Here is a 19247-nt window from a genome sequence, read left to right as displayed (position 1 = left end):
AGGAGATAGAAATGGCTGAGTGAAAGTCAATAGCTAGTGGTGGACACTACTGCACGTGGGTAAGTGTTCAGAGCCACAGCATATTTAAATGTTGAATTGAACAAACAGAATGGTTTCCAGTCTGACATCTTACAATTTGATATCTCCCACCCTCTGGTTCACACTTAGAAAGTCCAAAGAGGAGTTTGAAAGATTGCTTTTTTTTTAATATGTTTATTGATTTTAGAGAGAAAGTAGAAGGAAGAAAGAGAAACATTGATATGAAAGAGAAACATCAAGTGAAACATCAATTGGCTGACTCCCATATGTATCCCGACCAGGGATTGAACCCACAACCCAGGTATGTGCCCTGATTGGGAATCAAACCCCCAACCTTCTGGTGCATGGGATGATGCTCCAACCAACCGAGCCACAATGACCAGGGCAAATTTGACAGATTAAACATTAAATGAGCCAAAGACCTTTTCTAGGGAGCTGTTGATAGCAAGTCTGCCAGTTGCCTCTAAAGCTGTCCACATGTTACTGGGCTGCTAGTAAATGAGCAAGGACCAGCCACTGTCTAGGAGACCAGACTAAAGCCCTGGACACACTCAGATCCTAGAAATTTTATGATGTTTTCAAGGCAGGGAGAAATGGCTGCAGAGCGAATCAGGGGAGTCATGTGTAGGGTACTGCATGAACATTAACCAGCCAGGACATAGCCTCTGCAGGGCTCCAAGAAGTGTTAACCCTAAACAGTTTGCCCAGAGATAAGCTCAGAGATGATCAGCAGAGTGAGTGGGTAAAGGACTGTAAAGTGCACGTGGTGCCCAACAGGATGCTTTAAAATAGCTAGGGATGAAACTGGTCCAGGAGGACCCCACCTTGAATGGGGGTGGGGAGGGGGTGAGGTCTGGATATTTTTAGTTTGGTGGAAGAAGATCGGTAATTTCAGAGTCAGGCATTTCTCATTTTCTCATTTACTCTCCCTAACAGCCCTCTGGGAAAGGTGGTCTCAGTCTCATTTACAAATGGGGAACCTGAGGTTCTGAGAGGTCATCTGACCTCCCGGAAGTCACGCAGTGGGCACATGATAGAGCCATCATTTGAAGCCAACTCAGTCTATGAAGTTTGCAGCTGTCAACATACAGGTGTCCCATACAGGGAGTGTGTGTCCCCTTTAGTTGCCATGGAGACTGCGTATTTCTCTAATGACACTACTGCAACCTGCAAACATGTCTAGATTCTTCATGGAATCAATTAGGGCAACAGAAGAATTCCAGTTTTCTAACTAAAAGTCACTTTCAGATGTTTGGGATTTCCTTGTAAGCTCATAGGGTGCCCAATAGCCTTGACTAGCCTTATGCACAAGACTGCCACGGTAGACTCAATCTACCCTTTGAGGGCAAAGTTCTTCCACCAAGATTAAAAACTCACATGGCAAGTTCTGGCAGTGGCATCTCACAGGTGACAGACGGAAAGAATGTTCCTGGCATTTGGCCTCTAGCTCTGCACAGGCACCTCTGTTTGCTTGGGAATCAGTCTCAGGCTGTCCACCACTCCTCAGAGGAAGGACAGATGGGGCAGGCCAGGCAGGCAGGGGCTGGGTCCTCAGCTCCCTTTCATGCCTCCCACATTTGGCCTGGGCTGCTCTGAGGGACTCGTGTCCCTGGAAGGCCCTCTGATTCACTGCCCATTTCATCTGGGGCTCGTCTTTTTAGGGCGCCTATCCTAAAGGACCGTGGTTCAGAGCTGTGAACACTGCATTCCTGCCCCTCCTCCTTTTCCCACAGGCCAGGCTGTCTTCCCTTTATTTGTGTACATTAAATGTCTGACCTTCCCTACTGCACCCCTCAAAGAAGCTGAGGCTTCTGGGGCTTGTGTTTCCTGAGCATAAAGAGGGACTTCGTTCAGTGGCTGGGCACAGGGCCTTTGAATTTTTCCTCCTGGTTGACTCTTGAGTACAAGTGCTTAATTTTGTGTGAGGTTTTTTTCTTTACCTCTTTTTTGGGGGGTAGGGGGTAGGTAGCAGGTGAAAAGTAGAGGAAAAGGGTGAGGGACAAGGGTCTGGAAGGGTCAGCCCTCTTGCATTGCTGGAAGGTGAGGGGTTCACCTTGGCAAGGGAATTCTAGGTGGGAGTCCCACACAGCATAGGAATGGTCACTGTGGACTTTTCCACTCAGCCCACATAGCTGCCAAGTCTGCAAGGCTATTCAGAAACCCCTCTATTCCTCCCCTCTCTACCTCGCCCACTGCCCTGCCTTAGTTCTAGCACATTCTATTTCCTTCTAATAGCTCTCCCTACCTATATTCTCTCCTGCTTACAAACATCCCTGGCTCATCATCACTCAGGATAAACTTTAAATATCTGATGGCATTCTCAGTTCTCCCATGGCCCCAGACTGAATCTCCCACTTCCCCTTTGTCCCTCAATCTTGCTGTCCAGTTGCTGAATTTTCCTCAAATACTCAAGTTTTCCTGCCTGACCCTTGCTGCACCTCTACTTCAATACACCCCACCTCACACACCCCTTCTCCAGCTGAAAGTCTTCCATAACTCAGGTCAAGCACCAGCTCCTCATCTTCCCCTCCCTCTCTCATGCCCAGCCCTCTTACCTCAGGGCTCACCACTTCGTGGAACCATGATTGCTTCTCAGCCCTCAAAAACATATTTGTTCATCCCTGAGCCTCAGAACCTCCCACAGTCTGACCATTACCTACCCCAGGAAGGAATGAGTAAGAGAATGAGTGAGCGAGCGAGCCCATGAATGATGCTTCTGAAAGGAAGTGAAAGGTCTGGCCTATCTACGACAAGGAAGGACTTCGGGTACCCTGGGACCATGTCCCCACAGTCCTGTATCAGAGAACCTCTGTCCGTCAGCCTTGTGCTTGCTAGACCTGTCAGTATCAGACCTGGCTGTGGGGATCGTGCATGGAGGAGCTTCTCACCTTGCTGGGAGAATCAGATTAGAAGGGAGCTTTATTGAGAGATAAGCCTCTTAGACCTGGGCCATCTGTCCCCTTTGACCTGCAGCTCTGAAACTCTGCATTCACTGTGGGCATAAACACTCCCCACAGGGTGGGGGCAGGGAGGTAGGAACTTCCCTGAACCAAGCCCTCTATGATCCAGCCCTTTGCTTGTGGGCACTGCACATTCATCTATGAGCTGGAGCCTTCTGTCAACCCTCTGAAGAGGCCCTGTGCTCTTTATTGCCCAGAAAAGGGAAATCCTGGTCAGGACTGGGATTTGAATACTGGGGTATCGGACGAAGACCCTTGCTATTGTTACTATTTCTCATTTTCCCTTCTCATAGTTAGATGTGCTGCAATGAAGGGGTAGCCTGCTGGAGAAGCTTGGGGACATGGGTTTCCTTCAGCAGGAAGCTGTAGCTCAGGTTCTAGCACAGACTTTCTCAAACAAGAATGTTCCATGCATTTTGGTTACTTATTTACTTAACATTTATTTATATGTCCTTTCCAGCAGATTCTCATAAGGAAGATAGAAAGGGATTCCTTCAGGGGCCATGGGATACAAATGGTTGGAGGCTAGATGTATCTAGAACAACTGGGCTTCTGCAGTGCTGGTCAGCTGCTCTGGGTTGCCTGTTACCCTGTACCCCAGCAGGTTCAGAGTCTCTGAATTTATAGCTGCCATGTGCCAATGGCAGAATCTTGACTACCAGCGCTGGACGGACCAGGTGGGGACAGAGGCCAGAAACTAAGCCTTGTTTTGGAAACACTACACCTGTGGGAGTGCCCCAGGTACGACCCAAGTGTGGGACTTGGGCTTGAACTTGCATGGCTTGCAGATCCTCACACGGTGTCCTGGGAAGGAGCAACAAGCAGGCAGAGAGGCAGGCAGAGTCAGTGATGGAGAGAAGAGAAAACACAATTAAGATTCATTTCTGGACACAAAGATTTAAAAAAAAAAATCAAAGCACAAATCAGATTCTATCCCCCTTTCTAGAAGATCAAAATGGGACTTTCATGACATATATAACCAGCCCAAGCTGTTTGAGTTCCATCTGGGAGAAATCTGATTAACTATCAGAAGACTGAGAGGGTGATTTATCTGTTCAGTTGGCTGTGTCAAAAGCAGAGTCCATTGATGCTGAGGGTCTGGGGGGCCTGTTTCTGATGGGCTGGGTAGAAGGGTCTGACCATGTGTATTTGCAAACCCTTGGACCGGTCTAGCTATCTCTTTCCACACAGCACTCTCAAGCAATGTGTGTGGCAAAGTTACATTTGCACGTCTTGACAAACCGATCCCATTTATGGGACGAATAATCTACAAAAAAGAAAAAATGCATAGACTGAGCTTTTCTTCATAGGTTTGTTTTCAAACTGGAAAAAATTTCTGGAAACAATCTGAATATCCTACAGTTAAAAAAATGGTTAATTAATACAGGTATTCCATGATGATGAAAATATTTAATAGTGATAAAATACTGTATAAAGACTGTTGCAGCATAAAGAAAAATAATTATGATGTAATGTTAATTTAAAAAATTTAAAAATGATGTACAATAAACATAAAACCAGGCAAATGTTTTGCATGAAAAACAAAGGAAATATGAATGAGAAGGTTATTAAATTATGGTAATGAGTTTATTCTTTTTTTTCTCCTTCTGTTTCCAAATTAGTACTGTATGCAAGGCAGTGTGACAGGTAAGAACATGGACAAATACCACATGATTTCACTCATATGTGGAATCTAATGAACAAACTGAACTAACAAGCAAAATAGAGATGGGCTCAGAGATAGAAGGATGACAGCTACGGGAAGTGACGAGTTTAGGGGGCAGAGAGATCAAGCAAAAAGGTTAAAAGGCCTAATGGACATGCACAGCAGTGTGGTGGTAGCAAGAGGGTGAAGGGGGCATAAGGAGGCTAAATGGCAATGAAAAATGCAATAAAAAATGCAAAAATAAATAAATAAATAATTCATGGTAAAAGAGAAAAAAATTATATGAATGAATTAAAAAATAAAAGTACATATAGCCTGGAGCCAGATCATTTCGTAGAGCCAGCTTTACCACTTACTAGCTGTGTGACCTTCAACAAGTTACTTAACCTCTCTGTGCTTTGGCTCCTCATCTGTAAAAATGGGCATAGTAATAGTATCCAACTCTTATGATTATTATGAGAACTAAATGATTTAGCAGAAGTGTTACAAAGTAACTGCTATATAACCACTAACTATATAAAAATACATTTCAATATGATAATTCATCCATAGCTTCATATCTTAATTATAAATAAGTACTAATATTGCTATAGTTTTTCTTCTATATTTTTAAAAATATATTTTATTGATTATACTATTATAGTTGTCCCATTTTTCTCTCCCCTTTATTGCCTTTCACCCTGCACCCTCCCTCCCACCAGCATTCCCTTCCACCTTAGTTCATGTCCATGGGTTGTACATATAAATTCTTTGGCTTCTCCATGTCCTATACAATTCTTAACCTCCCCCTGTCTATTTTGTACCTACCATTTATGCTTCTTATTCCCTGTACCTTTTTCCCTATTCTTCCCTCTCCCCCTCCCTACTGATAACCCTCCATGTGATCTCCATTTCTGTGATTCTGTTCCTGTTCTAGTTGTTTGTTTAGTTTGTTTTGGTTTTTAGGTTCAGTTGTTGATAGTTGTGAGTTTGTTGTCATTTTACTGTTCATATTTTTGATCTTTTTTCTTAGATAAGTCCCTTTAACATTTCATATAATAAGGGCTGGGTGATGATGAACTTTAACGTGACCTTATCTGGGAAGCACTTTATCTGCCCTTCCATTCTAAATGAAAGCTTTGCTGGATAGAGTAATCTTGGATGTAGGTCCTTGCCTTTCATGACTTTGAATACTTCTTGCCAGCCCCTTCTTGCCTGTATGGTCTCTTTTGACAAGTCAGCTGACAGTCTTATGGGAACTCCTTTGTAGGTAACTGTGTCCTTTTCTCCTGCTGCTTCTAAGATTCTCTCCTTCTCTTTAATCTTGGCTAATGTAATTATGATGTGCCTTGGTGTGTTCCTCCTTGGGTCCAGCTTCTTTGGGACTCTCTGAGCTTCCTGGACTTCCCTGGGTTGCGTGGTCTTTCTTGCTCCCTAGTTGTTCCTCCCAGTTTATCTGCACGCAAATGTGGGACAATCCAGTCCACCAGCTGCCGCCTAACCCACCCTGGTCCTCCAGCTGCCACATTACTGTGAGTTCTCTCTGCTCTGGCTGCCCATCTCCACCCCTCCTACCAGTCTAGATGAATGTTTCTTGTTTAGCTCCTTGGTTGTCAGACTTCCATACAGTTCAATTTTCTGGCAGTTCTGGTTATTTTTTGTTTTTAAATTTGTTGTTGTCCTTCTTTTGGTTGTGAGGAAGCCAAGTGTATCTTCCTAGGTCTCCATCTTGGCCGGCAGGAAAGATACTTTAGATTGAGTGGTTGATGTCCAGCATGTGTGTCACAGCTGCTGTTGTCAGCTCAGGGACATCCTCCAGGCAACCTTAGGTTATTTTCTCTTTCCAAAGACAGGGTACACTTATGTGGGTGAACTGAGGTACAGAGGCTAAATTCCCAGAGCCTGGCACCCCAGCACCCTGGTTGATTACACATCATTAAGGGAACCCCAGTATTGGCCCTGGATGATGGCCGGTGGAGCTGCCTAACCTGGGCAAGAACACTCCGGCTTTGGTCTCCAGTGTGGAAGTTGCTGGCCTCCTGACTGAGCTGTTATAGCCTGGCTCAGATTTCCTCCCAAGAAACAGCTGGGAATGTTCTGGGGCACTCGGGGCCAGGCTGACTCCTCACCATAGCCCAGAGAGGTAGAGTCTATTATTAGCCCTTTTCCCAGATGGGGAGACTGAGGGTCAGCAAAGCTAGGTGACCAGCACATGGTGGAGCAGATATTCCAACCAAGATGGTGCTTTCTTTCCTGGAAGTCTGTGGGGCATGCACATGTCCTGAGTTGATAGCACCATCTGTGACACACACATGCTGGCTATCAATTACTCCTCAATCTAAAGTGTCTTTCCTGAGCATTGTTTTATATGTAAATGCTGTGCTGGGTCTATGCGGGCAGCAGGGAGTGGCAGGCACAGGACTCTGGGTCAATTCAATGAAGCCATCTTCAAAAATCAATGTGTTGAGTAGCCAATTGCTGAATTTACATGTTCTCTATTGAGGAGGCAGTTTGTTGTAGTGGAAGAGGTGGATACACCTGGTTTCTGGCTCTGCCTATCTTTTTGAGCTTCAGTTTCCCAGTGTGTGAAATGGTGGCAATGCTTCCCCAGGGTGGTTCCAAGGATTTAAATGAGGTTGTATGATAAGGACCTAATAAAAATGTTTGTTTTTGCTCTTTTTGTTCTAAGTTGTTTGCAAATTTCTGCAATAGAATTTAAAAAATATCTACCCTAAAAGAACTCCAAATCCAACATTAGAGCTATGAATCTAGATCAAGGGTGTCAAACTCATTTTTACTGGGGGCCACATCAGCCTTGCGGTTGCCTTCAAAGGGCCAAATGTAATTTTAGGACTGTATAAATGTAATTACTCCTTAACTGTTAAGGAGTTGAAATTACATTTGGGTAGTGGTTGGGGACAGGGGAGAGTTGGGTAGTAGCTGGGGAATGGGAGAGTTTGAGCATGCCCTGATGCCCACATAGGGATGGACTCCTCTCTTCCCTAGACTTTTATCTTATTTATTTCATGAAAACATTCCTCCTCTGCTAGGCCAGGGCCTCTGGCGGGAGCAGAGTTGCAGGCAGCCAGTCAGTGTGTACACCCTCCACCTTGCCTGGGCGAGTACCTCACACTTGAGTTCAGAGTGTGAGATCTTTTTATTTTTACCCCGCTCCAGCTGCATGTGATGCTGGTTTGGAAGAAGGGGCTGTCACCTTCTCCAGAGAAGGGGCCTATGGCTGAGGCAAGCAGTATCCCTCTAGTTTTCTCCTTCACACCCACTCCCCCATGTTACACAGGTTTCTTGGTAGCTGGGAGGGGTGTGGGAGCTCCAGTTCTGGTCAGATGCCATGGCCCCAGAGGAGGCATCAGGGCTGGGGCCTTCTCAGATCCTTGAGAGGGGGCCTTAGGCTGCAAAGAATGGGGGCAGGAGCACTGGGTTTGTGTTGGGCCTGGCTAGCTCTCATTTCTGCAGCTTTCCCTTGAGGAATATGCTTGTCCCAGGCTCTAGGACCCTCCTATCAAAGGCCAACAAAGGTCCAGCACTCCTACCCCCACACTCTGGGCAGCTGTCGAGTGTTAGTCTACCCCTGGTCTGGAGCCCCAGTGCTGGGAGCTGGGTGCCTGCAGCCCCTCCCTGGGTCCTGCCTCCCTTACTACCCAGCACTGGTAGTACTCCCTTACTCCCCCCGCCCCCCCAGGCCTTGTGAGAGAGGGTGGCGCTGCTCTGCCAAACCCTACTCTGGCATGGAGCTCAGCTCTGATGCCTGCCTGTACCTATGGGACTCTTTGGCCCTGTGTGCCTCATCTCCCCTATGTGCCAGCTCCCTCATGTACCCACTCATAAGACTAGCTGTGCCTTAGTTCGTAGCTGCCATGAGCACTTCTGGACCCCCATCCCTCTGTCTTCCATTCCTCCCTCTTGCTGATCTCAGGCCCCTATGCCTATTGCTTATTGGCTTGTGTCCTAACCCTCCACCCTCTTTGTTCCCCGTCTCCTAATTGCATCCTGTTCTTTCTTTTGACAGAACATATTCAGCTCAAAATGATTAATTTGTTGACCTTGGTGGGGGTGGGGGTGATCAGTTTTCCCCACTAGACTAGAAGTTCCATGAGGCTGAGATCTTATCTTATGGCCCCTCCATGCCAGCGTCTGGTGCCAGAGATGGGCAGGTTTGACCATGGCCTCCTCAGAACCCCTCCTCCACGTGCAGAGGTGTAGTGCTTACCTTTCTGGGTCCTTAGAACAGGATTAGAAACTGGGGAGCAGCAGAGCTTGCCTTTCCAGGGCTTGGCAGGATGCCTAGGATGCCTCTTTCCTGAGGGTGAACACAGAGGGGGCAGAGACCCTTTCTTAGCATATGTGGGGACACCATGGGGTTGGTCTGTGTAGGAATGACTGGTGTGAGCTTTAGCTCTCAAGACTTAGGGTTCAGAAATATTTATTCATGAAAACTCAGGATGGGCTAGGCTATGGGAGGGCCCAGGTAAAGGAAGAACCTTGAGGTGATTTATTTTTCAGAAATAACAAAGTCATTGTGGAGAGATATTCTGCCCCCAAAACATGTCTTCCTCGTGCTCTTGTCTGAGAAACAGTTCACTCAAGTGTCTCTGCCTTTTGATGCAGTGATTCTTCCCTTGGCAATCTAGCTTAAAAAATTGTCCTAAATACAGAAAACATCTTATGTACACATATGCCTTTGCCGCATAGTGCAAAGTTATGAACCATCTAAATGTCTAAGCATGTAATTTTATCATAGGACATTCACTTGATGGCAAGTTATACCTAAAAAGTATTAGTTAAATAGTGCCACTTTGGAGAATCTGCCAGAGATACTCCTAAATGGATGGGAACCTTTATGGGTAAAGATATTCATTTTTGTTGAAACGTCATTAAGGTAACATCGGCAACTTCTAATATGTCTGAAATGCAGGTCTGAGATGCATTGCTATGGACTGTGTTTATGAGGAATTCTAATCACTGTTTTCCATGTTATATATGCAGCAATGTTCTTTGTGGAAACTTTAGAAAACAAATACTTCCTATAATCTTATTGTTCAGAGATAATTGCTATTGAAATTTTGTTGTAAATGTTTCCAGAAGAATTCTAATCATTAAGTATTTTTGGTCATTATAATAATACAGTGATAAATAAAAAAGATACAACATAGAACATACAGATATTTATCAATTACAAAAATGTTTGCATGCAATACTGAAAGGAAATTAAAAAAATGCTGAACATGGCTATTCTTGTGTCGTGAAATGACCAATGTTTTCACCCCTATACATATTTCTTTATCCCCAACTCCAATAAATGTTAAAATAACCATAATTGCTAAAAGAGGAATAAAAGTAGGCAGTTTCTAGAGGGTTGACAAGAGAAAAAGATCAAAATAGCCATCTGATCATAAAAGGCAGGAGAGATAAATATTCATATCCACAGTACAAGGCCTATCTCCCCAACTCCTAAATGCACACAAACATGCCCCCACAACATGGACTTTCATCCCTTCTGCCACAGGTGTCTATTGTGTATGAGTTTTGGGGATGTTCAGGCTCAGATAGTCTACTCATTAATTTATTCATTCACTCAACATGAATTTACTGTGCTCCAAGCATGATACAAGACAACAAAGTGGCTCTGGAATTTCTAGCTAGGTAGGACTTAGGTGCACAAAGCAATCTAGCTGGGAGGTTGTGTGTTTGCATGGTAAGCACACTGCTCCTACTTAGCTTGTATGTGCGTTTGGGAGAGTTGGGGCTGTGGATGGAAACTGTGGGGCTGAAAGCTCCCAAGCCACCTTTGCTGCTCCCACTGTGGGTGAGGTGTTACATAGATTCAGGAGGAAGAGCCCGTCTTTCAGGGCCAGGACTGCCTGCCAGGGGCTTGCCCTCCAACATTTCCTGATTCCAATTTTCCCAGACACTGGAAGCCACACTCAGGGCCCAGTACATCCCAGGGACAGACCTACCTTCTGCAGAGAAGATGGAGAAGCAGAGAAGCAAGATGCAGAGCAGGCTGGAGAGGACTAGAAACCTCATGGTGGGCGGCTGGATGTCACGTCCTGGGGAAGCAGCTGTGCCACAGAAGTCGTCCCTTGAGGACACCCAGACCTTTACAGAGTGACTGGGAGAAGTGTTTCCAGATGGGCAGGGCAGTAACAACCTTGGAATTCTCACATAGGGTAGAGTTAGCCCCTCCCAGGAGGAAAAAACCAGCTTTTCGAGAAGTTGAGAGCATTTAGTGAACTGTAAACAGAGTTGTAAAGGCCCCAGCCTTGGGAGCTTCCAGTGCTCGCCTCAGTGGCTAGAGCAGGAAACTCTTGCCAGGGAAGAGCCACTTTCCAGGGTTGAATGTTAACTTTTAGTGTCAGTAATAATTCCATCATCTACTGATCTTCCTGTTCATTCCTTAGATGGGGCAGGAGGAGGGCCATAAAACCCTTTACAAAGCCTCTGGGAAGTCTTGAGCAATGAGTGAAATGCAGAGAGCAGAAGGCTGGGAATCAGACACCCTGGGTTTGTGTCTGTGCTGTGCTACAAGCACTATGAACTTGAACTTGCCATCGAATGTCTGTGAATCTATCTGTGAACTGGGCACAGTGCTGCCTCTCTCACAAGTTTCAGTGAGAAGCCAAGAAGCTACCTGCAACAAGCCAACAGCTCCTATGGCCGTTAAGGGAGGTGGGGCTGCAGCTGGACCTTGATGTGTATTTAAGACGGAATCAAAGGGACTTCAGGTACAGAATCAGCCTGAGCAAAGATATGGAGAAAAAGAACATCCTACAAGGACAAGCATGGGGAAGAGTCTGCTGATGGGTACAGGAGGCTCAGCTGTCACCTACTCACCAGACGCATACCATGGGCTAGGCTGTGTGCTTAGGCCCCAGGGATATGAAAGACACTGTCTGGCCTTGGGCCTTTTGTTAGTGGAGGCAGCCATGCAGATACACAGAATTTGTGATTTTCTTGTAATATCATGTCCTTCTGTTCTTTGCCTTAATGTGTGCCCTTCTAACTAAAGAACAGGCTCTGTTCCAAGCCTCAAAGGGCATGTGGGGAGACAGTGGGGTATCTGGTTCATCTTTTCAGGATCTCCCTGGTTCTCTGCAGCTCATCAGACACTCCTTTCTGCCCAAGACTGGCCAATGGTACCCTTCACTGGCCCTCCTCTGTTGCTGGAGATTAGAGAAACAATTCAGACAACGTTCCCAGCTTGGTGTGCAAACCAGGGACGGGGGATATCTGACAGAGAGCCTGTATGCTTTTGTGTGTTTATAAAAACTTTAAAACCAATCCAAAGAAACTTGTTGGAGCTGCTGGGCTTAATGACTGACTATCACGCTATGTTAGTCACCTACCCAGCCCCATTCCCTTTCCAAGCTGCGTTCTAAATCTTGATAGCTGTGCTGAGTGGGTGTGGCCACAGTAGAGGGTGTGGTGAAGACCACCAGTGGAGCCAGAGGAGTGGGGGCAGTGAGGGGGAGCAGGTTCTCCCAGAAACGACTCCAGAGTTGATGCCCAGGAGAGACTGATGGAGAGTGGGGTGCCATTGTTGAAAGAAGGGTCAGGAAGAGGGTGTGACATGTCTTGAGGATGCATCTGCCAGCCAGCGGGCTGTTTTTGCTGAGTGTATGGACCTATAAAACCAAGTTTCCTAAGGGGGCTTCCTGAGGTTATATCCATGGTTTATATCAAGGACTATTACCACTATGTTATTTTTTTTAATCTGGGTAGTTTGGGGTGCCACCCTCAAGTTCTCTGGGCGATAGCATACTTCTGGCTGCTACTCACCCATTACCTGTTGTAACAGGTACTCTTCGCATTGGCATGGTTCTTTCTGCTTTTGGAAAACCATCATCAGAGGAGAAAAAACCACCTACCTGGCAGAGGGGGCAGGAATTGGGTCAAATCTTAAAAGTTGAACTCTGCTTTTGCACTGGTATAGACATCAGGAGACTCTTGGCTAGTGGAGGGATATTGGTCTGTACCCACTAAGCCAGGACTTACATAATTTTGCAGGGCCACTCAGCCATGGAGTCCAAAATAGCCGTCAGATTTTCAACACAGCTTTTTGTCTCCACAAAACACAGCCATAAAAGCACTGAACAGCTCAGAGCAGGAAGAACTGGCTATCTCGGGGTCTCTGTTCCTTACACAATCGTAGACCATTCTCAGATAAACAAATGTTCCTGGGACTGTATGTTTGACGGGAAGGATAGATTCAGATGTCAGAATTCCACCTGCTTTTTGTGCTAAGTGTAATAAACCAGGCGGTGAAAGACAAATACCATATGATCTCACCTATCAGTGGAACCTAATCAACAGAACAAGCAAACAAAATATAACCAGACAGTGAAATAAGCTGACAGTAACCAGAGGGGTGGGGGGAGGGCAATAACAGGGCAAAGAAGGAAAAGGGTCAAGGAACGTGTATAAGACTCATGGACAAAGTCATGGGGAGTAGGATTGAGGGTGAGAGATGGGGGTGGGTGGAACAGGGGAGAGTGGTGGCGGAAAAATGGAGACAACTGTGCTTGAACAATAAAAGAAACAAACAAAAAAGAATTCTACCTGCTTTTAAATGTTTACAAAAAAATTACTGAAGCAATCTCTGTCTGCACTGATTTAATAACAGAGTATAGAGTGCAAGTTCTACCCAAAACCTCACTCCCCAACCCCTGTTCACAGATTTTCACCTGCTTTTTTTAACACTTCAAAGATAGCTGTTAACACCTTATTTTTAAAAAGGAAGAAACACCCCTGGCTGTTTAGAATATTTGGAATCTCATGTTGAGCTGAGAGAGGTGAAAATGAGAAGCATTTTTAACAGGAACACCTGTTAGTTTTAAGCATATGCAGTTTGGGTACCAAAATAATCAAGTTTGAGGCTTTGAATAATTTCCAGATTATTTGGACACGTGGCATCCTTCCTGAGAAAAAGTCTCCAGAGGCACGCCTAATACACAGGGGAATTTACAGGAAGAAAACATTTTCAAGTCATATTTGTGATTTCTAAGGTCAATTAGGAAAATGCCTGAAGCATCCCCACCCTTTATGGTTAGAGCATTTTAGGCCCATGTCCCTCCCTTCACTCTGGGCCACCACACTTTTCTTCTAAGGGAATTTTATGGACCCTGTGATTGTTCAGAAATGACTCTCCCTCCTTTATTTGTTTAGCATTTGCAGATCAATTTATAATAGAAAGAAGGGCCGGACTCCAATAATTACTACAGTGATCCTTCAATTCTTTTCTCATTGAATTCTTCCCCAACCTCAGAGACACAGGCATTTAATTTTCATCTTGTAGTAAGGGAAAGTGAACTGTCCTTCACCTCATGAAAAACACGGCCAATTCTCACTTCGAACCAGGTCTGTCCGGCTTCAAAGCCAAGGTTCTTTCCTGATGTTGGTTCCATGAGATCTCAAGAGATTGAAAATAACCTACATTAATGTTTAGTTTACGTGCCATCCCCAAATTGTACAAAAACCTAATAGCTTCCTCTATTTTTTAGTTAATTTGAACTTCCTCCTAAGTCTCCAACCCACCTCTGGTTGTCCTGCTGCTGGGGTCAAGGCTGGTAAATACCACGTCTGTCCCTCCCACCCCCACCATTGCTGGCCCCCTTGGATCTTACTGATGCTATATACCCCCACCCCTGCCACTGTTACTCATGTCTCTGTGCCCCCTTGTGGGGGTTGTCTACCCACAGCCATGACTGTGGGCTACCCGCCTCATCATGGTGGCTGCCAGCAGGACTGTGGACTCCTCCAAGGGTTATGCTAGGATGTCATCTTCTCTTCCATGACACAAAGGCAACCTGAAGAAACTACAAGGTACTGTCTTTTCTAGCCTATGGCTATTCCATGTCGGTGCTGGAGCATCTGAGAAGCCACCACCTCTGACTCCCTTGGCTTTTGGCTCTCTCTGGAGTTTCTGGCCTTTCGCTCCCATACCACAGCTACCCCATGGTTTTAGCCTGGAGTCCAGGAGTCAGGATCCTATTCTTTGATTTGTCTCCCTACCTCCCCACACTTGTTGAAAGCACAGGCTCTAGAGTCACATGATCTAGCTTCTAACCAGGGCTCTCCCACATTTTAACTGTGTGGCCCTGGAGAAGCTGCTCAACTTCCCTGTTTCTTAGTTTCTCTGTTCCTCATTAAACAGGAGCTGAAGCTGGAGAGGGACAGATCCTTTTGATCAGTGTAATGCTAAAGTGTCCTGCAATCTGAAGATAACTTTCTATTATATTAAGTGGCCAATTCCTGGAAGTGGGGTGCATAGTTTTCCATCTTTTCAACAGCAACCTGTCTCCAAAAAATAGCAATCTCCCGCTTGCGTTCAAGAATATATGGTATATCTATAATGTGGAACAATGACTCTGTTTTCTTGCCACAATTCAGAGCAAGAAACCTCCCCCCCCCCCCACTAAAACTCAGGTCTGAATAACACCAGATCCATTCACAAATGTGCAATTTGACGAAAGGTGGGAGGACCAGTAGAGCAAGTACGAGAGACCTAGGCAGTAAGAAGGGGAATGCCAAAGTTTGCTGCTTTTGCCCACCCTCAGAGCTGGAGTTTGTCAGCATCCGCCCTGCAACTTGAATGTCTGACAGCAGGCTTCCCAGAAAAGAGGTGTCACCTTTCTTATCATCACCCTCACACCAAGCACCACCAGGATAGGGTGGATGTGTGAGATGCAGTCAGAGCTCTGCAGTCTGGGAGGAAATGTCAACCCGGGTGGCAATGCAGACACAGCATGTCAAGGCTACTAGGACCTTGAAGGCTTTGGGTCCAGCTCCACTCAAAAGATAAGATGTGCCAAAGGCCACACAGGGTGGAAAGAAGTTCTGCTTTCCTGGGTCTTTCAATAAGTTCCCCAAATCTGAAAAGTGTGTTTCAATGTTCTTTCTCTCTGTATGTATTTTCCTTTGTAAAAAGTTACTTAGGGGAAGCTATAATATACTGAAAAAGATACCAAACACCTCAATTTTCCTACCAACGCCCATTTTTTCTGCCACTCAGAATTAACAGTGAAGGATCATGTCATTAATTTCTCCAACTTCTTTTTAAATGACTCTTTTACTTACAGTCAGATCACACCAAACCACTCATGCTCTCAGCTTCCACTGGTCTTCCTGTCTGACCACTCCTCATGAAGTACGTGACTGAGCGGGGCTAGATTTGTACTTTCTTCTTAAGATTCCCTCTGAATCATCAGTAAAAACTGCTACTGGCAATTACCAAAAGATTATACTTCAGATACCTGTTTTTACAGGACAATGAACTATTGGGAAATTATGGAAACAAATTCCTGGAAAGCACCGTAGTTTTTCAATTCTAAAATGTCACTGATGTTAAGATATGCTATTTAGTTTTTTAAAAAAATCATGAAATTGAACAAACATTTCAAAAATAAAGTCTGATGGAGGATCTTGGCATTGAGGCAAGGTGACTAATGAGTAAATGAAACTAAGACACATAACACCCTTGTAATGAGATCTCCATATGAACCTAATTTCACCAAGCTGAGCTGCTGTGTAAAACCACACTGAGGCACATAGGTGAGCAGTACACACGTGCCAGGCACATGAAAGGCTAGTCTGAGGGAATGCTGGCCAGCTGACACAATACTTACAAGGGCTCAGGTAGCTTTTACAAAGTGCTCAGTGGGCTGTTTTAAATGTTTGTTTCTAGACTTATGTGCCAAGTTGTGAGAATGTTAATTTGATCCTGCCAGAAAATATCAATTCTGGGTGTAGCCACAGGGACTCCTGAAGGTGGAGAGGCCCCTAAGGACGACTGATATCCCACTAGGTAAAGAACCAATACAAATGAGCCAGGCAGAATGGAATGCCGAGGCTGGGAAGAGATTGTACTGGATTTGCCCTCATGCTAACTGTCCAGCAGCCCTGATATATTGGCCATAATGGTCCACATTATCCCTTCTCAGACTTCAGATTTCACCTTTGCTTCTGGCACAAAATGTTCCTTTTGCTGTTTTCAAGTGTTAATACTGGGGGAATGTCCTCCATCTTCCTGAACTGCTACAAAAAAGACAAAGTCCTCAAGGTCATAGCTTTCAAATCTCTGACTTGAAAAAATGGCTTCCATTTTGAGTGCTACCTATATAAACTGAGCACATTTATAGAGTCCATCTTACTAATTACATTGACCTTTAAACAATGGCTTGATTTGTAGCTCCAAGTAGGAGTTTCTGGTACTCTATACAAACAATAGGATCTGGGGAAGTAAAACATGATTATCATTTATTTGAGGTCAATTACTTTGGATAAACACTAAAATTCTAATGTTGTAGGTATGTTCATCACAATCTCAACCTGCCTATTTAATTTGTACAGTGCTTTTGATTCTCAGATAGAATTTCAGCCCTATGGGATTTAACATGAACCTCCCAGTATGATGAGTTAGGAGGATCCCTCAACTCTACCACTTTATCCTTCCTAGCCACAAGACTCAGTCTTGTGCAGGTTGAATTTGTGGGCTTTAGTTTACTCATCTGCAAAATGGGGATAGCAGTACCTAGCTCAGAGGAATGTTATCATTTGTGCAAAGGAATTAGCACACAACATAAAAAAATCAATCATTAGCTACTAACCAGCCTGTCTGGATACTTATCCCACCCTAATGAAATGATATAAATCTTGGGTGTCATTTAGTTTCAGAAACTTTTAATGTGGACACATTTTATCCAGATGAACAATTTTAAGGGAAACATGTCTCTAACATTTTAAAGAGCACAGAAGATAGCCAACTTCTTTAAGTGCTTTAACCACAGAACACAAACCTGCTGGCTTCAAGGGAACTTCTCACTTCTTGCCATTTTCTCCATATATCCCTACTCTCCCTCTGTGTGGAATGTCTTTTTTTTTTTTTTTAACATGCTATAACTAATATATTTACTTGAACAATTCCTCCTGGGACATTTTGGAGACGTTACTTTGTTTACTTCTCTTATGGAACTCAACACAATGAACTGCGGCTGTGTTTACACAGGGATGCTATTCTTTAGAAGGCAATTTTTATTTATCGTCTCCCCTGGGTCCAGCTAGCATGGTACCTACCTGATATATTCAATATTTTCTGATTGAATGTTCATTAGATAATACTGTAAACAAACCAAAAAGGCCTTTATTTTTGCATGTTATTTTAAAATACATCTTAGTTATCCTCTAAACACTTCAGATGAAGTGTAAAAAAATGAGAAATAGGTTTTTTGGGGAATAAAAACTATCAATTTGCCAGTATTCACTCTTCCCTGTGAGTGATGGGGGAAAATAAATCCCAATGGGATGTCAAAGGAGCCAAGGACCTAATGATTACTTTAGACCTAGTATAAGTACTCACATTTTATATGAGGGGGACACCCCAAAAAACCAGACTTATAAAAAACTGTACTTATGCTTACATGTTTAAATTTCAGTCACTTTCAAAGTACTCTCCATTTGATGCAATACGCCTATCCAGGCATTTTTTCCCCCACTGCTCAAAAGTTTTTGAACTTGTCAATTTTGATGCCTTTTAGTGCTTCCATTGTTTTTTGTTTCACCTCTTCCACACTGGCAAAACACTTCCCTTGAGGACTTTTTTCATCCAGGGAAACAACAAAAAGTAGTCACTCAGGGTGACATTGGGTAAATAGTGAGGGTGGGGCATGGGTGCTTGCACATCATCATGAAATGGGCAAACATGTTGAAAGAGTCTCCAAAAAAAATTCGCTGAAGCTGAACACAGCCTCTCACTACAATGCCAGCTGGTGCACTAATACAGGTGAGCTCCTAGAATACTCACTCAGCAGGGGAAGCCTGTAATACAAGGGCCCCACCCCTCATATACCTAACTTTTTATACTTAAAAGTCTTCCTTGTCTTAGAAAAATCAGAAGTTAAAATACTAAGTCATTAAATTAAAAAAAAATTCTTGATCTTCTAGATAAGTTTCTGCTGATACCCATTGTTGAAATCATACCATTTTGTTTTGTGTGCGTGATACAATCCAAACATAAAGATATAAACTTTGGAATCTAGAATGTGACTGAAGATAAAAGGATCTTTAAGATTTCACTTTAAGCCCTGGCTGGTATGGCTCAGTGGACTGAATGCTGGCCTGTGAACCAAGAGGTCACTGGTTCGATTTCAGGTTAGGGCACATGCCCCGGGTTGTGGGTCAGGTCCCCAGCTGGGAGTGTGTGAGAGGCAACTGATTTATATATCTCTTGCACACAGATATTTCTCTCCCTCTCTTTCTCCCTTCCTTCATTTCTCTCTAAAATGAATAAATAAATACATATGTACATACATTAAAAAATCTTTTTAAACACATAAAAAAAGATTTAAGATCACACTGACACTTTATAGGAACTAAAGCAGGGAAAAAATAGAAGCACTTATATTTTTCTTATGGGGGAAAAAATCCCCCAAAACAAACCAGCAACAGCAGCTAAACTTACAAGTGCCATCATATTTCACCTTCACATAGATTCTGCTATCATCTTCATTTTATAGATGAGGAAATAGGCACAGAGAAGATAAGTAATGTCTAGGTCACATAAGAAATTAAGTAGAAGAGCTGGGATTCAA

At 44.2% G+C, this 19247-nt stretch overlaps 1 protein-coding gene across 1 annotated transcript; it reads right to left on the bottom strand.

Moving 5' to 3' along the window:
* Positions 1-3419: 3419 nt before the first annotated feature.
* Positions 3420-11889, bottom strand: GPR15LG (G protein-coupled receptor 15 ligand). The gene is made up of 3 exons (XM_024561088.4): positions 10620-11889; positions 8873-8962; positions 3420-3803 (listed from the first exon to the last, which is right to left on the bottom strand). Exons 1-3 carry the CDS (start codon positions 10687-10689, stop codon positions 3718-3720), a joined length of 246 nt encoding a protein of 81 aa, XP_024416856.1. The 5' UTR covers positions 10690-11889; the 3' UTR covers positions 3420-3717.
* Positions 11890-19247: the final 7358 nt, after the last annotated feature.

Source organism: Desmodus rotundus, chromosome 4 (assembly GCF_022682495.2).
Source record: "Desmodus rotundus isolate HL8 chromosome 4, HLdesRot8A.1, whole genome shotgun sequence".
NCBI classification, from domain to species: domain Eukaryota; kingdom Metazoa; phylum Chordata; class Mammalia; order Chiroptera; family Phyllostomidae; genus Desmodus; species Desmodus rotundus.
The sequence above is the reverse complement of the archived record's forward strand: the minus strand, read 5'-3'. Positions and strand labels throughout refer to the sequence as shown.

Excerpts from the sequence above, each read along its gene's own strand:
- GPR15LG (XM_024561088.4), bottom strand. The coding sequence starts at position 10,689 with ATGAGGTTTCTAGTCCTCTCCAGCCTGCTCTGCATCTTGCTTCTCTGC. Across the intron at positions 8,963-10,619 it reads CTCCATCTTCTCTGCAGAAG|GAAAGAGGCATCCTAGGCAT; the intron begins GTAGGTCTGTCC and ends GTTCACCCTCAG. Across the intron at positions 3,804-8,872 it reads TGTTCTAAGGACCCAGAAAG|GACACCGTGTGAGGATCTGC; the intron begins GTAAGCACTACA and ends GCTCCTTCCCAG.